The sequence below is a fragment of the Sinocyclocheilus anshuiensis genome, unplaced genomic scaffold (genome assembly GCF_001515605.1).
Source record: "Sinocyclocheilus anshuiensis isolate Anshui unplaced genomic scaffold, SAMN03320099.WGS_v1.1 scaffold1005, whole genome shotgun sequence".
In the NCBI taxonomy this organism is placed as follows: domain Eukaryota; kingdom Metazoa; phylum Chordata; class Actinopteri; order Cypriniformes; family Cyprinidae; genus Sinocyclocheilus; species Sinocyclocheilus anshuiensis.
In genome coordinates this window covers 793,701-807,711 of record NW_015555810.1, presented here as the reverse complement: position 1 = coordinate 807,711, position 14,011 = coordinate 793,701, and the positions used below count along the sequence as shown (strand labels likewise).

Sequence of the window (14,011 nt, the reverse complement as noted above, 5' to 3'; positions counted from 1 at the left end):
AGTGTTACTGTCCCAATTACAGTTTTTGTGCCTTTTTTTCTGAGAGTGTATGATGGGGACATTCATGCAGATCCACTGGTGAGTGAAATCAAGTCGCGTAGGCTACGTGTTGGTGGGTGGTATGCTGTTCCCTACACGGGTGGCATCGTGACAAAACCGCAGTTTGCTCAAGAAGTGCAGTGTAGTTTCACTGTCTCATTTAAGGAAATTCCGAGAAGGCGCTACAGAAGTTTTGAAAGCCAGTGCATGACCATCTACACGAGGTAAGACACGTCCGCTCTTCTGCTACTGTAGTCACCGCATTTGAGTTATTTTTTCCATTGCTGTATTACTTTCAGTCATAGTAAGCAAACATATTTGCTTTTCTTTAATATTATAACTCAAGATTTGTTCCACGCAACCAGTTTTTTGGGGGAAACCCGTCATGCATGCTTGAAGGACCATTATTAACAACTTCCCACAACATTTCTGTGTGGAATACCCGATAAAAGGTCATTTGAGCACGAGTTTTAAGTTTATGATTATTTTCATAACCTCAAAAAGTTGTAGGCTACTTGCACAGAAATTGTTGCGTGCCGACTGATACGCAAACTTGCTTTGTCATGTCTCTATGAAAACGGGAAATATGATAGCTGGTTGTTTTTGTGCTTGTTTCGTATCCCGATCTGTCACGAGGGATGAAGTCTGTGGGTGCGTTTTTGTTTGACGCTCTCTTATAGCTTATAATGAAAAACAGGAGTTAAGGTTTTTAATGTCGTTTCCAGGAACGCGCTTTAAACCTGCCAGACCTGCTGTCACGAAAACCCGAGATGAGCTCGTTTTATTTTCAATGGATTTTACTCTCAGCACTTTGGATTGCAGGTAAGAGTTCATTTTCACGTCGCTGATTAGTTTGGGTTTGTCCATTGTCGTGTTGAATTCATCTAGTGTTTATTGTGGTCGCTGCGCGTTCAAACAACGGGAAAGAATTAATAAAGGTGATGCTTTTTCAAATGTGAAAATAAAGAGCCAAGTTTTTTAAATTTTAATTATCATGCAAATTTGTTTTCATTGACTGATTCAGCCTTCCTAAATTTCAGTGCGTTCATGAAATGCAGTGACTCCGATTAGGTTTTAAAAATACACTCTAAAAAATGCTGGGTTAAATACAACCCAGTGCTGGGTAAAATAGGGACAAACCCAGCAATTGGGTTGTTTTGACCCAGCGGCACTGGGTTGTATTTAACCCAGCATTTTTTAGAGTGTAGGCTATGTTAGCTATTCTTAGCAAAGATTATGAAGATATCGAAGTTTCATTTGCTGTTGTTACACAGGCCAATGTGTTAAAAACTTCACCGGTTCACCGTTCACATACTGAACTAAAAAGCTTATCCTCAGCTGCGGTTACGGAACTTTTCAAAACCACCACCGCAGAATAAAAATGCTTACATGGGTTAGAAATAAGGTCAGAAGATATTCTCTTTTTTCTTTCAAAGCGGTTTCAGAAGCTACAAAGGTCGAGTTCGCTAAACAGACTCTGGTATGGCAAGCCGTTCTCACATTTATTCCTTCACGGGATATGAATTCTTGATATCAACAATTCAAGTTTCACTAGTTAAAATGCTAATTCTTGATATCAGGAATTGGATTTTTACTGGTAACAATGGATATTTTTGATATTAAGAATTACATTTCCACTAGTAAAAATGTTCATTCTTGATATCAACAATTAAATTTTCACTAGTTAAAATACTAATTCTTGATATCAGGAATTACATTTCAACTAAAAACTAGAATTCTTGATATCTGTAATTGTATTTTCACTAGTTAAATGTCACCATAGGCCGCCATTCAAATTCAGTTGCTGATATCAAGAATTTATTTCTTATAGTTAAAAAATTCAAATTTCACATATCAGAAATACAATTCTTATTAGTAAAAACCTTTATTTTTTATATCAGTAATCATGTGGTTACTAGTGCAAATGGCTATTCTTGATATCAACAATTTAATTGCCACTAGTGACAATATTCATTTCTGATATCTGAACATGTATTTCTGATATCAACAATTGGGAGGGTAATTTCTGATATCTAAAATGACTTTTGTTACTAGTAACAATCACATTCATGATATCAGAAATGAACATTGTCACTAGTGACAATTAAATTGTTGATTTCAAGAATAGACGTCTGTACTATAGTAACCATGTGATTACTGATATCAAAAATAAAGGTTTTTACTAATAAGAATTGTATTTCTGATATGTGAAATTGGAATTTCAACTATTAAGAAATCAATTCTTGATATCAACAATTGAATTTGAATGGCAGCCTACGGTGATATTTAACTAGTGAAAATACAATTACAGATATCAAGAATTATAGTTTTTACTAGTTGAAATGTAATTCCTGATATCAACAATTGGCATTTTAACTAGTGAAAATGTAACCCTTTAGGTGCCAGGGATTTTTTGGGAAAATGCTGGATTTTGACATCAAGATTTCAAAAGCTTGTGGCTTGAAAGGGCTTAAAGATAGAGATCTACTGTAAATTAGAAAAATGTTGGGCATGACCAAAAGTTTATGTGGGGTGTAAATATACTAGTCTAATTTGCATAGTATGACGTCATCAGAGTCAGAGTCATAATATTCAGGAAATAATAGATATTGAATGGATGTTTGAACTTATTTGCACGCTTTTTTTTTGTCTTTTTATCCTCATTCCAAATGATCAGAAAAGAGGAAACCAACAATAAAACAGGAGAAAGTACTAAATTACCAACAGGCCCATCAAAGCGTTTGATACAGTCCTGATACACTTCTTAATTTCTCAAATAAACCCAGCCACCATTGTCATTGCTATTTCCAGCCCTATTTAGATCCAGATCACTAAATAGTGATCTAGCTTATGTATAGCCTCTACCACGTCTCCCAGCTCTCCCACGCACAGCACGGCCACGTGTACCGCGGCCACTCCCACCTCTTTGGGGCAGCTAGTGCTACTTCCAGCCCTATTTCTCCTACCCCTGCTGCCTCTACCTCAAGCAACAGTTCTCCTATGGACACTACGACCACATCCACCCCTGCCACCCCCATCCCCATTGGGCAAAGAGTCGAAATGATCACTTGTTTGTGCTTCGTGAACACTCTCGCCTTGCACGGCGGCACCATTGCACTGCAAAGATGTACCGGGAGAAGATGACTGATTATTAGACGACCGATCGTCATTTCCAAAAGGCAAATATTCCCCTTCAGAGTCAGAATCGGCGAATAACATTTGCAACACATCCTCACGGTACAACTTTCTATTAGCCATTTGGCGATTTTCTCTCACAAATCTCACAATTTACTCGCACGCTATGAACTGAACTGCTTCCGCATCAATGACACGATAGCTCACTTGCTCTGCTATTTCCTCGAACACTTTGAATAGGAATGTGACGTAATTTTGGTCTAGATTCGAAGTACTGCATGTCTGCCATCTAGTGGTAGGGAATACAAATGTGATATTACACCGTATTAGGAACTACAGTCTATTTTATTAAGTATGACATCTTGTCGCAATTTTGCGACTTTGGCGCTTAGAGGGTTAATTGTTGATATCAAGAATTAACATTTTTACTAGTGGAAATGTAATTCTTGATATCAAAAATAGTCATTGTTACTAGTAAAAATCCAATTAAAAGTTAGTGAAAATTGAATTGTTGATATCAAGAATTCATATACTGTGAAGGAATAAAAGTTCTTGAAACTACAGCTTGCCATATCTCGGCAGGTGGTCTGAGTAGGCCTACAGTTCGCTAAAAACGTGCATTGTGAACACAAATCGGCCCGGGCTCACTTGATTTTTCCATTCGCGAATTCCGATGTAGTTTGGTCATCGGATGTCTCCATCCAAATCATCTGGTTAAAAATGGCTGCTTTTTATGAAAGATCTCTACAAATTATTCTCTCACAACGTACACTCGTTTATTTTAATTTCAACCACTTCCAAACTGCACAAGGTAGACTGTTGCACTCGCATCTCACACAAGAGATGAATAGAAAGCCATGTAAAGTTAAAAGACGTTCAACTTTTAGAAAACATGTCTCGAGAATTTGTCGGGCTTTATTCCATTCCACTGTGTTCTCATATGTTTTTAAATGCAATCGTGATCGGCGCTTTGGCTATTTAAGCTATGCATGCTATTAATGATTCTGTTTTGTTCACAATTGTTTATGCAATTTACGAAATCATATCTGATTTATAAATATTAGTTTTGACGTTATGCAGTTTTGTTTATAGACAGTCGTTATTTCATTGCATTGAATAAACTGTTTAATGCGGTGCATTATTTTGCTCATTGCGACCTCCTGTGGCCTCAGGAGACAGCTAGGCCAAATGTTTCCTTAACACTTATTTAATCTGCATATATATGAAAGTAGAAATTTTATTTTGTGTTTGACTGTTAAAACTAAAAGTAGTTGTTGACTCAATAAATTGGGTAAATTAAAAATACAGTGGTTAAATTTAAATCTTTTTTCTACTGGTTTTATAACCTTTTCTAAAAGGTTATAAAAAATGCAATAATTATTGATATCGAATGATATGAAACATTATATCGTGATAAAATATTTAGCTATATCGCCCAGCCCTAGGGTCAGCCATCAAACACTGAACTGGACTAGATCCAAAAAGCAACAGTCTGAACACAAAGAGGTCTGAGACACCATTACTGCTTAAGTGGACCAAAAAAGGATCTGAGTCCTCTTTCAGGAACAGGGACAGTGTGAACGTAAAGAAAACCGGGTCGGCTATATTACATTTATATATGCTAGTGATATATCAGAGGTTGTTAGGCAAAAACAGTGCACGTATCATGCATGTAAACACACTTTATTATAGATTTACAAAACAGAAACTTTTTTTTTAATTTTTTTTATTTAAATCGTGTTAAATGTGCAAATGTGTTTTCTACACCGATCATATTTGTAAAAAAAAAAAAAAATCATATACAGTGTATATCTATTTTACGTTTCAGAAGCTACGAAGGTCAGATTTCGCTAGACAGACGCTCTGCGAATGAAGGAGGACATAACCATAGCAACCGGAGATGGCTCGCTCGATCGCGCGTGTTGTTCATTAATCGGTGCAAAATCGCTTGTAAACGCACTGTTTTTTAGTTTTTTTATTTAAAACGTGTTAAAGGTGCAGTGTGTGTATTCTGCACACAAATTTTTGCAAAAATAATAACTGTGTCTGAAATCACATACAGTACGTCCATTTTACTTTCAATGTCGTTTTTTACACAGACTTCACTAAATAGACGCTCCGCGAATAAAAGGACATAACCATTGCAACCAGAGATCGCTCGCTCGATCGCGCCTGTTGCTCGGCATAATTGGTGTACGTAAATGGCACATATAAACGCACTTTATTATGTATTTACAAAACACAAAAACGTTTAGTCTTTTATTTAAAACGCCTCCGAAATCGCATACGGTACACCCATTTTACTTTGGCTTCAACTGCGTTTATGAACGATTTAGAAGCTACAAATATCAGAGTTCGCTAAATAGACACTTGCAAATGTGAGTCGCGTTTGCCCAGGACGTAACCATAGCAACCGTGGATCAATCTTTCGCATATTATTGGGTATAATCGGTGCACGTAAATCGCGCATATAAACGCACTGTCCTATATATTTACAAAACACAGAAACCTTTTGTTTATTATTATTATTATTATTATTTAAAACGTGTTTAAAGATGCAGTGTGTCTTTTTTGTATCAAACGGATTTGCAAAAATAATCAAACCACATACTTTCATCAGAGTACTGTAGCCTATTCAGTGTAGAACTTGCTTCTTAAATGTAGTTGAATGCGTTATTAGGTACATTTTCTCTAACCCGGTTTACCAAAATTAAAAAAAAAACAACAACAATTAGAGTTGTTGTCTTTAAACAGGTAATTAGTCCCATACTAACAAAAATTATTTTAATTTTTTTCACTTCAAGGGAGTCCGATGCACATCATAAATCGCAGGTCATATGCCATCAGTGCTGGTCTTGCATTTAGGATTGAGTGCAACGAAGAGAGTGAATTGCAGAATGTGAGTGTGAGCTGGAGCCTTGTTCCCAGTCGGAGTCTGGATAATATCAACGGAATAAACACTAACGTCAACGAGCTCTGGTTTCTACCTGCTGACCTCTCCCACAGCAGATCCTACTCTTGTCTCAGCAGGTACTGATGCAATTCTCAGAGTTGCTGATTTAGTTTTGAAACATATGTTCTGAACACTGAAGAACTTGTTTAATCACAATCATTTTCAGGTATCGTTGTTTTAGTCCACTTACATGTTGAAAATGCTCATTTGGTCATTCAAAATGGAATCTAATTATTTAACACTAAAACACTCTCTTAGCATTTACAAGTCTGAAATGTAATGACCAAAATGATCAGGATTCTATAGTTCAAAACAAATGTCCTCCTCTTATTTCTAATGTTGTCAATGATTTCTCTGTGCATTGACGTTTAAGTTCAGATGGTCATATGTTTAAACGCTTGTAGTTGTAATACATTGCATGATCTCATTGCTAGTTGTAATCACAGTTATAATACGTATCTATTCATTGTTACACTTTGAGCAAATATAATGCATTAAAACACACGACAAAGAACCAATTTCAGAACTCCTCAAATATTATAATGCATTTCATCATTAGTTATTTTTATGAAAATATATACTGTATTACAACATACATGAATACCTTTAATGCATTATACATAAAGGTTTCAAACTAAATCTTACGAAAACCACCTTTGCATTATATGTTTTGTGTTCAATATTCCCTCTTTGCCTGTGTTTCATCCCAAATGTTGTTCTATATGGCAGAAAAGGCAATGAAACCTGGGAAACAATATTTGAGGTCTGCGTTGAGAATAAAACATGCCCCCATGTGAACAGAAAAGACGAAGTAACAAGCACAGAGGAACTGTCTTGTTTCCTTCCTCACATCTTTGAAATAGACCCTCAAGCTCAAGTGACCTGGAGAAATGTAAGACATGAGCGTAAACAGAACTGAACCAAACAACTACTGCACAAGACCAGCATGCTGAAAAATAATAAAATTCAACTGACTTTAAAGCTGTAGTTCACCCAAAAATGAAGAATTGCTGAAAGTTTACTCGCTCTCAGACCATCCAAGATTAGGATGAGTTTGTTTCTTCATCAGATTTGGAGAAATGTAGCATTGCATCAGTGTCTCAGCAATGGATGCTCTGCAGTGAATGGGTGCCGTCAGAATGAGAGTCCAAACAGCTGATAAAAACATCACAATAATCCACAAGTAATCCACACCAGTCCATCAGTTCACATCTGGAGAAGACAAAAGCTGCATGTTTGTAAGACTTGTTTTAACTTCAAACCATTGCTTCCAGCTAAAATACGAGTCCATAATCCATAATCACGCTTTCTCCAGTGAAAAAGTCATCTGGTGTGAATCAGGAGAGAAATCTGCACAGATCAAGCACCATTTAAACAGCTTTACACAAATATGTGGCTGGTTTTTGATGTGAGAGACAACAGGAGATGGACTTTTTCACTGAGGAAGTGTTATTATGGATTATGAACTCGTATTTAAGTCTGAAGTTAAATTATTGAAGTCTGATGGATTTGTGTCTTACAAACATGCAGCTTTTGTCCGATGTTAACTGATGGCCTGGAGTGCTGTGGATTACTTGTGGATTATTGTGATGTTTTTATCAGCTGTTTGGACTCTCATTCTGACGGCACCCATTCACTGCAGAGCATCCATTGCTGAGCAAGTGATGCAATGCTATATTTCTTCAAATCTGATGAAGAAACAAACTCATCCACATCTTGGACGGCCTGCGTGTGAGTATTTGAATTTTCAGTTTCAGAATTTAAGTTTTCATTTTTGGGTGAACAACTCCTTTTAAAGCTTCTACTGTGGTTAAAATTGCTTTCATAAAAAGTTTTCGTTCTGCAAGACACCAAAACATTGCTGAAGTCATCATTCATATGTCAAGCATTGTGGGTTTGGGAGTTCCTTACATCCATGCAATTATAACTTAAAGCATTCACTTTCATATTTAAACATAGTCACTCCCAAATCTGTGCACGTCTGTACTTGTACACTGTAATTATTTTGTCTGCTAAAAGGGTTGTTTTTCTCTCTGTTTAGAACTGCCACCCACTCAATGTGACAAACAGTAAGGTTTTCCCAATAAACAGATCCCAGGACAAGGTTGGACTGTATACGTGCTTTGTGAACTTTACTTTTGGAGGGAAAAATTACTCTGCTGCCCAGACAACAGAAATCTACAGCCACTCTTCAGATTATGGTATATGACTATTCAAAATCTGAAAGGACCCTATAGGGCCACTATAGTGGCTTTGTTCCAAAACCTATTTCATTTCAGCTAGTAGATTTTATTTTTATTTAGTTTAACTTGATGTTCTAAAATATGTAAAACTGGAATAAAAATGAATAAATACTATAGGCCTACAGACATAAAAAAAAAAAAAACATATACAAATGACAAAACCACACCACAAAATTATTAAGACTTTAACTGTACTTAGAATGAAAACAGAAAATATAATAAATTTATAGATTTATGTATCTCAGTTATAGTAAAAGTACACTGCTTGGATTCCATTGAGGAAAACATCTAATGAACTACATTTTAGCACTATAAAGACACTTGAAATACATATAGCGTTTTGCAAGTCTGTATAATTTTGCAATAAAGATATGGTTTGAAAAGATAAATGCTTTATTAATATCAACATTGGACCAATAGATGGCAGTATAGAGCTGAAGTGAAAATGTTCAGATTGAGAGTTTTTCTGTGGTTTGATCATTAATGTGATAAATGTTTCATTACCAGTGGTGACAAAGCCTGAAATCATCTACCCAAAGCAAGAAACACAAAAAGTAACACTTGGTGAGTGATGATGAGGATGATATTTTAACTTCTGTCATCCAAGCTCTTCTGCTGCTCTATAGGTGCATTGGTGTTAGTTCTTATGTGTTTTATAGGAATTGTTCACCCAAAATGAAAATTTGCTAACAATTTACTTACCCTCAGGCCATCTAAGATGTAGATGAGTTTGTATCTTCATCAGATTTGGAGAAATGTAGCATTGCATCAGTGTCTCAGCAATGGATGCTCTGCAGTGAATGGGTGCCGTCAGAATGAGAGTCCAAACAGCTGATAAAAACATCACAATAATCCACAAGTAATCCACACCACTCCAGTCCATCAGTTCACATCTGGAGAAGACAAAAGCTGAAACAAATCCACCATTAAGAAGTTTTTAACTTCAAGCCATTGTTTCAGACTAAAATACGAGTCCATAATCCATAATAACGCTTCCTCCAGTGAAAAAGTGCATCTCCTGTTGTCTCTCACATCAAAATCCAGCCACATATTTGTTTAGAGCTGTTTAAACAGTGCTTGATCTGTGCAGATTTCTCTCCTGATTCACACCAGAACACTTTTTCACTGGAGGAAGTGTTATGTATTATTATTATTATTATTATTTTGAATTAGCCTTTAATATTATATTTTCAGTTTTAGTTTTTTCCTCCCAATTTAAATATTTTTCTTAGTCGTTTATATATATATATATATATATATATAAATTTTTATTTTTCATTTACATTTTTTATATAAAAAATCAAGTTCTTTTCATTTTAATACTTTTGTTTTATTTTATTAATATTTAGAATTTATTTTTATTTCACCATATTTCATTTATTTTTATTTTAGTTTTAGTAATTTTAGTAATTCACAGTCTCCATAAAGAATTTTATATTATGGATTATGGACCCGTATTTTAGCAACAGTTTAACGTTTAAAAACGTCTTAATGCTGGATTTGTTTCAGCTTTTGTCTTCTCCAGATGTTAACTGATGGACTAGAGTGCTGTGGATTACTTGTGAAGTTTTATCAGCTGTTTGGACTCTCATTCTGACGGCACCCATTCACTGCAGAGGATCCATTGGTGAGCAAGTGATGAAATCCTACATTTCTCTAAATCTGATGAAAAAAATCAACCTTATTTACATTTTGGATGGCCTGAGGCTGAGTACATTTTCATTTTTGGGTTAATTAGTCCTTTAAGGCAGTCGTGGCCTAATGGTTAGAGAGTCGGACTTGAAGGTTGCGGGTTTGAGTCTCAGGTTCGGTAGGGATTGTCGGTGGGGGGAGTGAATAACCAGCGCTCTCTTCCACCTTCAATACCACGACTGAGGTGAGACACCTTGAGCAAGGCACCGAACCCCCAGCTGCTCCGGGTGTGTGTTCACGGCGTGTGTGTGTGTGTGTGTGTGTGTGTGTTCACTACTCACTGCTGTGTGAGTGCACTTGGATGGGTGAAATGCAGAGCACCAATTCTGAGTATGGGACACCATGCTTGGCCACACGTCACGTCCTTTTCCCTTTCCTTTTTTCAGTTCAAGAAATGAATTGGAATTTCAATTCTGATTGAGCCTGATGTACGTGATCATGTGCAGTGTGTGTTTGAAAAGTGCAATAACATTCATGTCATCACAGGTGAAAGTTGCACACTTAAGTGCAAAGCTCTCGTTGGGAAGAACGACAATGGAGAAACTTTTATTTACTGGTCTAGTGACTCTGAATCTCTTGATCCGACCTTCAACTTCAGCATGTAAGGACAAAAGAAACATTTGCTCTTTATGCATGAATATTTTATATATAAAGAGAGCGAGTGTTTTATAAATGATGTGACTAACCACCGACTAACCTCATTTTATCAGCGTGAAAGAGGGCGATCGGGAGTACCTGCTGTCTGTTTTATACATCACAGAAGTCACAGAAGAATATTTCTACACTAATTTCACCTGTGCGGTTCAACACCCAGTAGGTTCAGATTTTGGAAAAGTCTTTCTTATTCCAGGTGGGCTCTAGTTTATCTTTTACTCTTGTATATTATTGTTTATGTCTGCTCTTTTCTAACCTGCTTTCTTGTCTTCTTTCTTCTTCTTACTTGTCTCTCCAGCGAGTCAGAATGAGCGTTATTACTGGATCGGTCTTGGTCTGGTGGCTCTGCTCATATTACTGTGTGCCGTGGTGTTTCTCTTTAGAGTCGATCTGGTTCTGGCTTACAGAGCTGTTTGCTCGTCTGCTGCCGTAAGCAGCGGTATGTCTTTATCTCAGATTCACTTATTTTATTGACTGTGCTCTGTAGAGATGCTTTTAGAGATGCTGTAGATTGACCTTGATGACCATGCTTTAGTTTTAAGTAAACATAAAATGAAAAGAAGAAACATTAATATTTAATAATTTTTAATATTAAATATTATTATAATATTTACATTAGTAAATATTTATATAATTACTTATGTATTATTTTTTATTATTATTTAGTCATATTTGTTGTGTTTTTATTTTGCATAAATATTTTTTTTGCATTGTGATATTGTTTCAATGACAGTTATGCACATTTTAAATAAATATATAATGAAATTAACTGAAAATGCAATGCAAAAATCTTAATGCTCCTAAAATAAGCTTGTGGAGAAAGAAAGAAAGAAAGAAAGAAAGAAAGAAAGAAATTGTGATATTGTTTCAATGACAGTTATGCACATTTTAAATAAATATATAATGAAATTAACTGAAAATGCAATGCAAAAATCTTAATGCTCCTAAAATAAGCTTGTGGAGAAAGAAAGAAAGAAAGAAAGAAAGAAAGAAAGAAAGAAAGAAAGAAAGAAAGAAAGAAAGAAAGAAAGAAAGAAAGAAAGAAAGAAAGAAAGAAAGAAAGAAAGAAAGAAAGAAAGAAAGAAAGAAAGAAAGAAAGAAAGAAAGAAAGAAAGAAAGAAAGAAAGAAAGAAAGAAAGAAAGAAAGAAAGAAAGAAAGAAAGAGAGAGAAAGAAAAATAAAGTTATTTTTTGTGGTAAAATATGACTTGGACATGTTTGGCCAATGTTTCCCAGCTTTAATAAATATTTGTAATTCTTTACAAAATCATCACATTAAAGAAGATTATAGAGTGGAATATTGACGGCAAACCTGCATGATTTTGTGACAATATTGTGATGATTTTGTCATCAAACCAATTACAACTATTGTTATTATTATTATTAATATTTTATTATTATATTATTAAATCTGGGAAACATTGCCTAAAAATGTCCAAGTCATATTTGACCTTAAAATAAAAATAAAATAATAATAATCAGTGCACAATCAACAGGTGGCAAAACAGCATATGTTTGAGTATCAGTATGTATAAAATAATTGTATATTTTTTTTATTTTGTAATTAAAATAATTACATTGTGATTTTACTGTTATATTTTAATTGTAATTTTTCGAGCTTTCCATTGATGTATGGTTTGTTAGGATAGAACAATATTTGGCCGAGATACAACTATTTGAAAATCTGGAATCTGACGGTGCAAAAAAATCTAAATATTGAGAAAATCATCTTTAAAGTTGTGCAAATGAAGTTCTTAGCAATGCATATTACTAATCAAAAATTACGTTTTGATATATTTACAGTAGGAAATTTACTAAATATCTTCATGGAACATGATCTTTACTTAATGTCCTAATGATTTTTGGCATAAAAGAAAAATCTATAATTTTGACCCATACAATGTATTTTTGGCTATTGCTACAAATATACCCCAGCGACTTAAGACTGCTTTTGTGCTCCAGGGTCACATATTTTATTTTTGTAGGTGTTGATTATTCTCATGCTTTATTTAAGATGGCAAGTTGTACGATGCGTATGTGAGTTACCTTCATGGTGATCAGCACAGCTCATCTTCTGCGATGACGTTTGCCTTGGATTTCCTTCCTGCGGTGCTGGAGGATCTTTATGGTTACAAACTCTTTATCAGTGGTCGTGATGAACTTCCTGGGGAAGGTAAACATCCTGTCACATGATCACACCAACACAACTCTAATGACACAAAAACCTGTTCAAATAACCAATGCATGTTTGAATTAAATAACTGAAAATTCTTGATTTTAAAAATTGCAGAAAAGTAAAAAAAATAATAATAATTTAACACGTACATTTTTTTTTTTTAATTAAAATTGTCTCTGCAGCATAACACTCAATTTTTTTTTTATTTAAGATCAATATATCTGAATAGCATATAAAATGTCCATGCATTTGGATTACACATTTTTAACATAATCAAATTTGATGCATATTTGTCAGTCATACATAAACGAAAGAGGGCAGATTTCTGTAATAGTACTAATAAAATAAATGTGTTTAAAATACACAATAACTAGCTTTATATTTTTATCATCAATAAAACCAATTGTGTCAACCTCAGAAATTTTAACCAAATATTGCTTGTTCAGCACAGCTAACCATATTTTAACCACGTTCATACTTTTGAACTGAATATATTAATTGTTTTCACGATGAACAGATTTATGATGATTTTAAGCAATTTTAATAAATGCATTTTGAAAATATGATATGAATAAAATCAAATAGATGCAAATTGCTATTAAAACTTACCATTGTTTTGAGTGCATATGTTGCATTTATGTATGACTGAAAAATATGCATCACATTGTTTGTTAAAACTGTGTAATCCAGTGTTATTTTAGCATCATTGATATAATATTATAGTTTTCTTATTAATATTGTTATTAATATTATAGTTTTTTATTATTTAATTTATTCCTTTTTCATTTTAAAGTTTTAGTAATTTTGTTGTGTTTTTATCATTTTTATTATATATATATATGGGTTAAAGACGAGTAAGGGTTTAAGCATAAAAACAATACGTGTAATACTGCTTTAAATTGTTGTTGTTTTTCCCCAAAACATGTAAAAAGTTTTCTGTTTAATTTAATTGCAATTTTGTTTTTGTTTTTCCGAGCAAACAATAAATATCATACATTTTTCCCTGATTTACAGAAGACACCCACTAAAATGTCATTCAGTGTAACAATCTTGTCAGGCATATTTACAACAAAAATCAATTTATGACATATTAAAAGACTAATTACTTTCACCCCAAATA

General features: G+C 34.3%; 1 protein-coding gene across 3 annotated transcripts in view; it reads left to right on the top strand.

Annotated features, from left to right (window-relative positions):
* Nucleotides 1-61: 61 nt before the first annotated feature.
* Nucleotides 62-14,011, top strand: part of il1rl2 (interleukin 1 receptor-like 2) — a 15,284-nt gene continuing 1,334 nt past the window's right edge. Inside the window, exons 1-10 of one of the 3 annotated variants that reach the window (XM_016469373.1) lie at nt 62-263; nt 765-861; nt 5,979-6,204; nt 6,857-7,019; nt 8,169-8,328; nt 8,878-8,934; nt 10,549-10,663; nt 10,773-10,912; nt 11,015-11,155; nt 12,730-12,888. In XM_016469373.1, the coding sequence (XP_016324859.1) occupies nt 810-861; nt 5,979-6,204; nt 6,857-7,019; nt 8,169-8,328; nt 8,878-8,934; nt 10,549-10,663; nt 10,773-10,912; nt 11,015-11,155; nt 12,730-12,888 (1,213 nt within the window). In that variant the 5' untranslated portion in view covers nt 62-263; nt 765-809. Of the gene's footprint in view, nt 344-673; nt 862-5,978; nt 6,205-6,856; nt 7,020-8,168; nt 8,329-8,877; nt 8,935-10,548; nt 10,664-10,772; nt 10,913-11,014; nt 11,156-12,729; nt 12,889-14,011 lie in introns of those variants that run through there. The other 2 variants (XM_016469372.1, XM_016469374.1) reach the window with 2 other exon arrangements.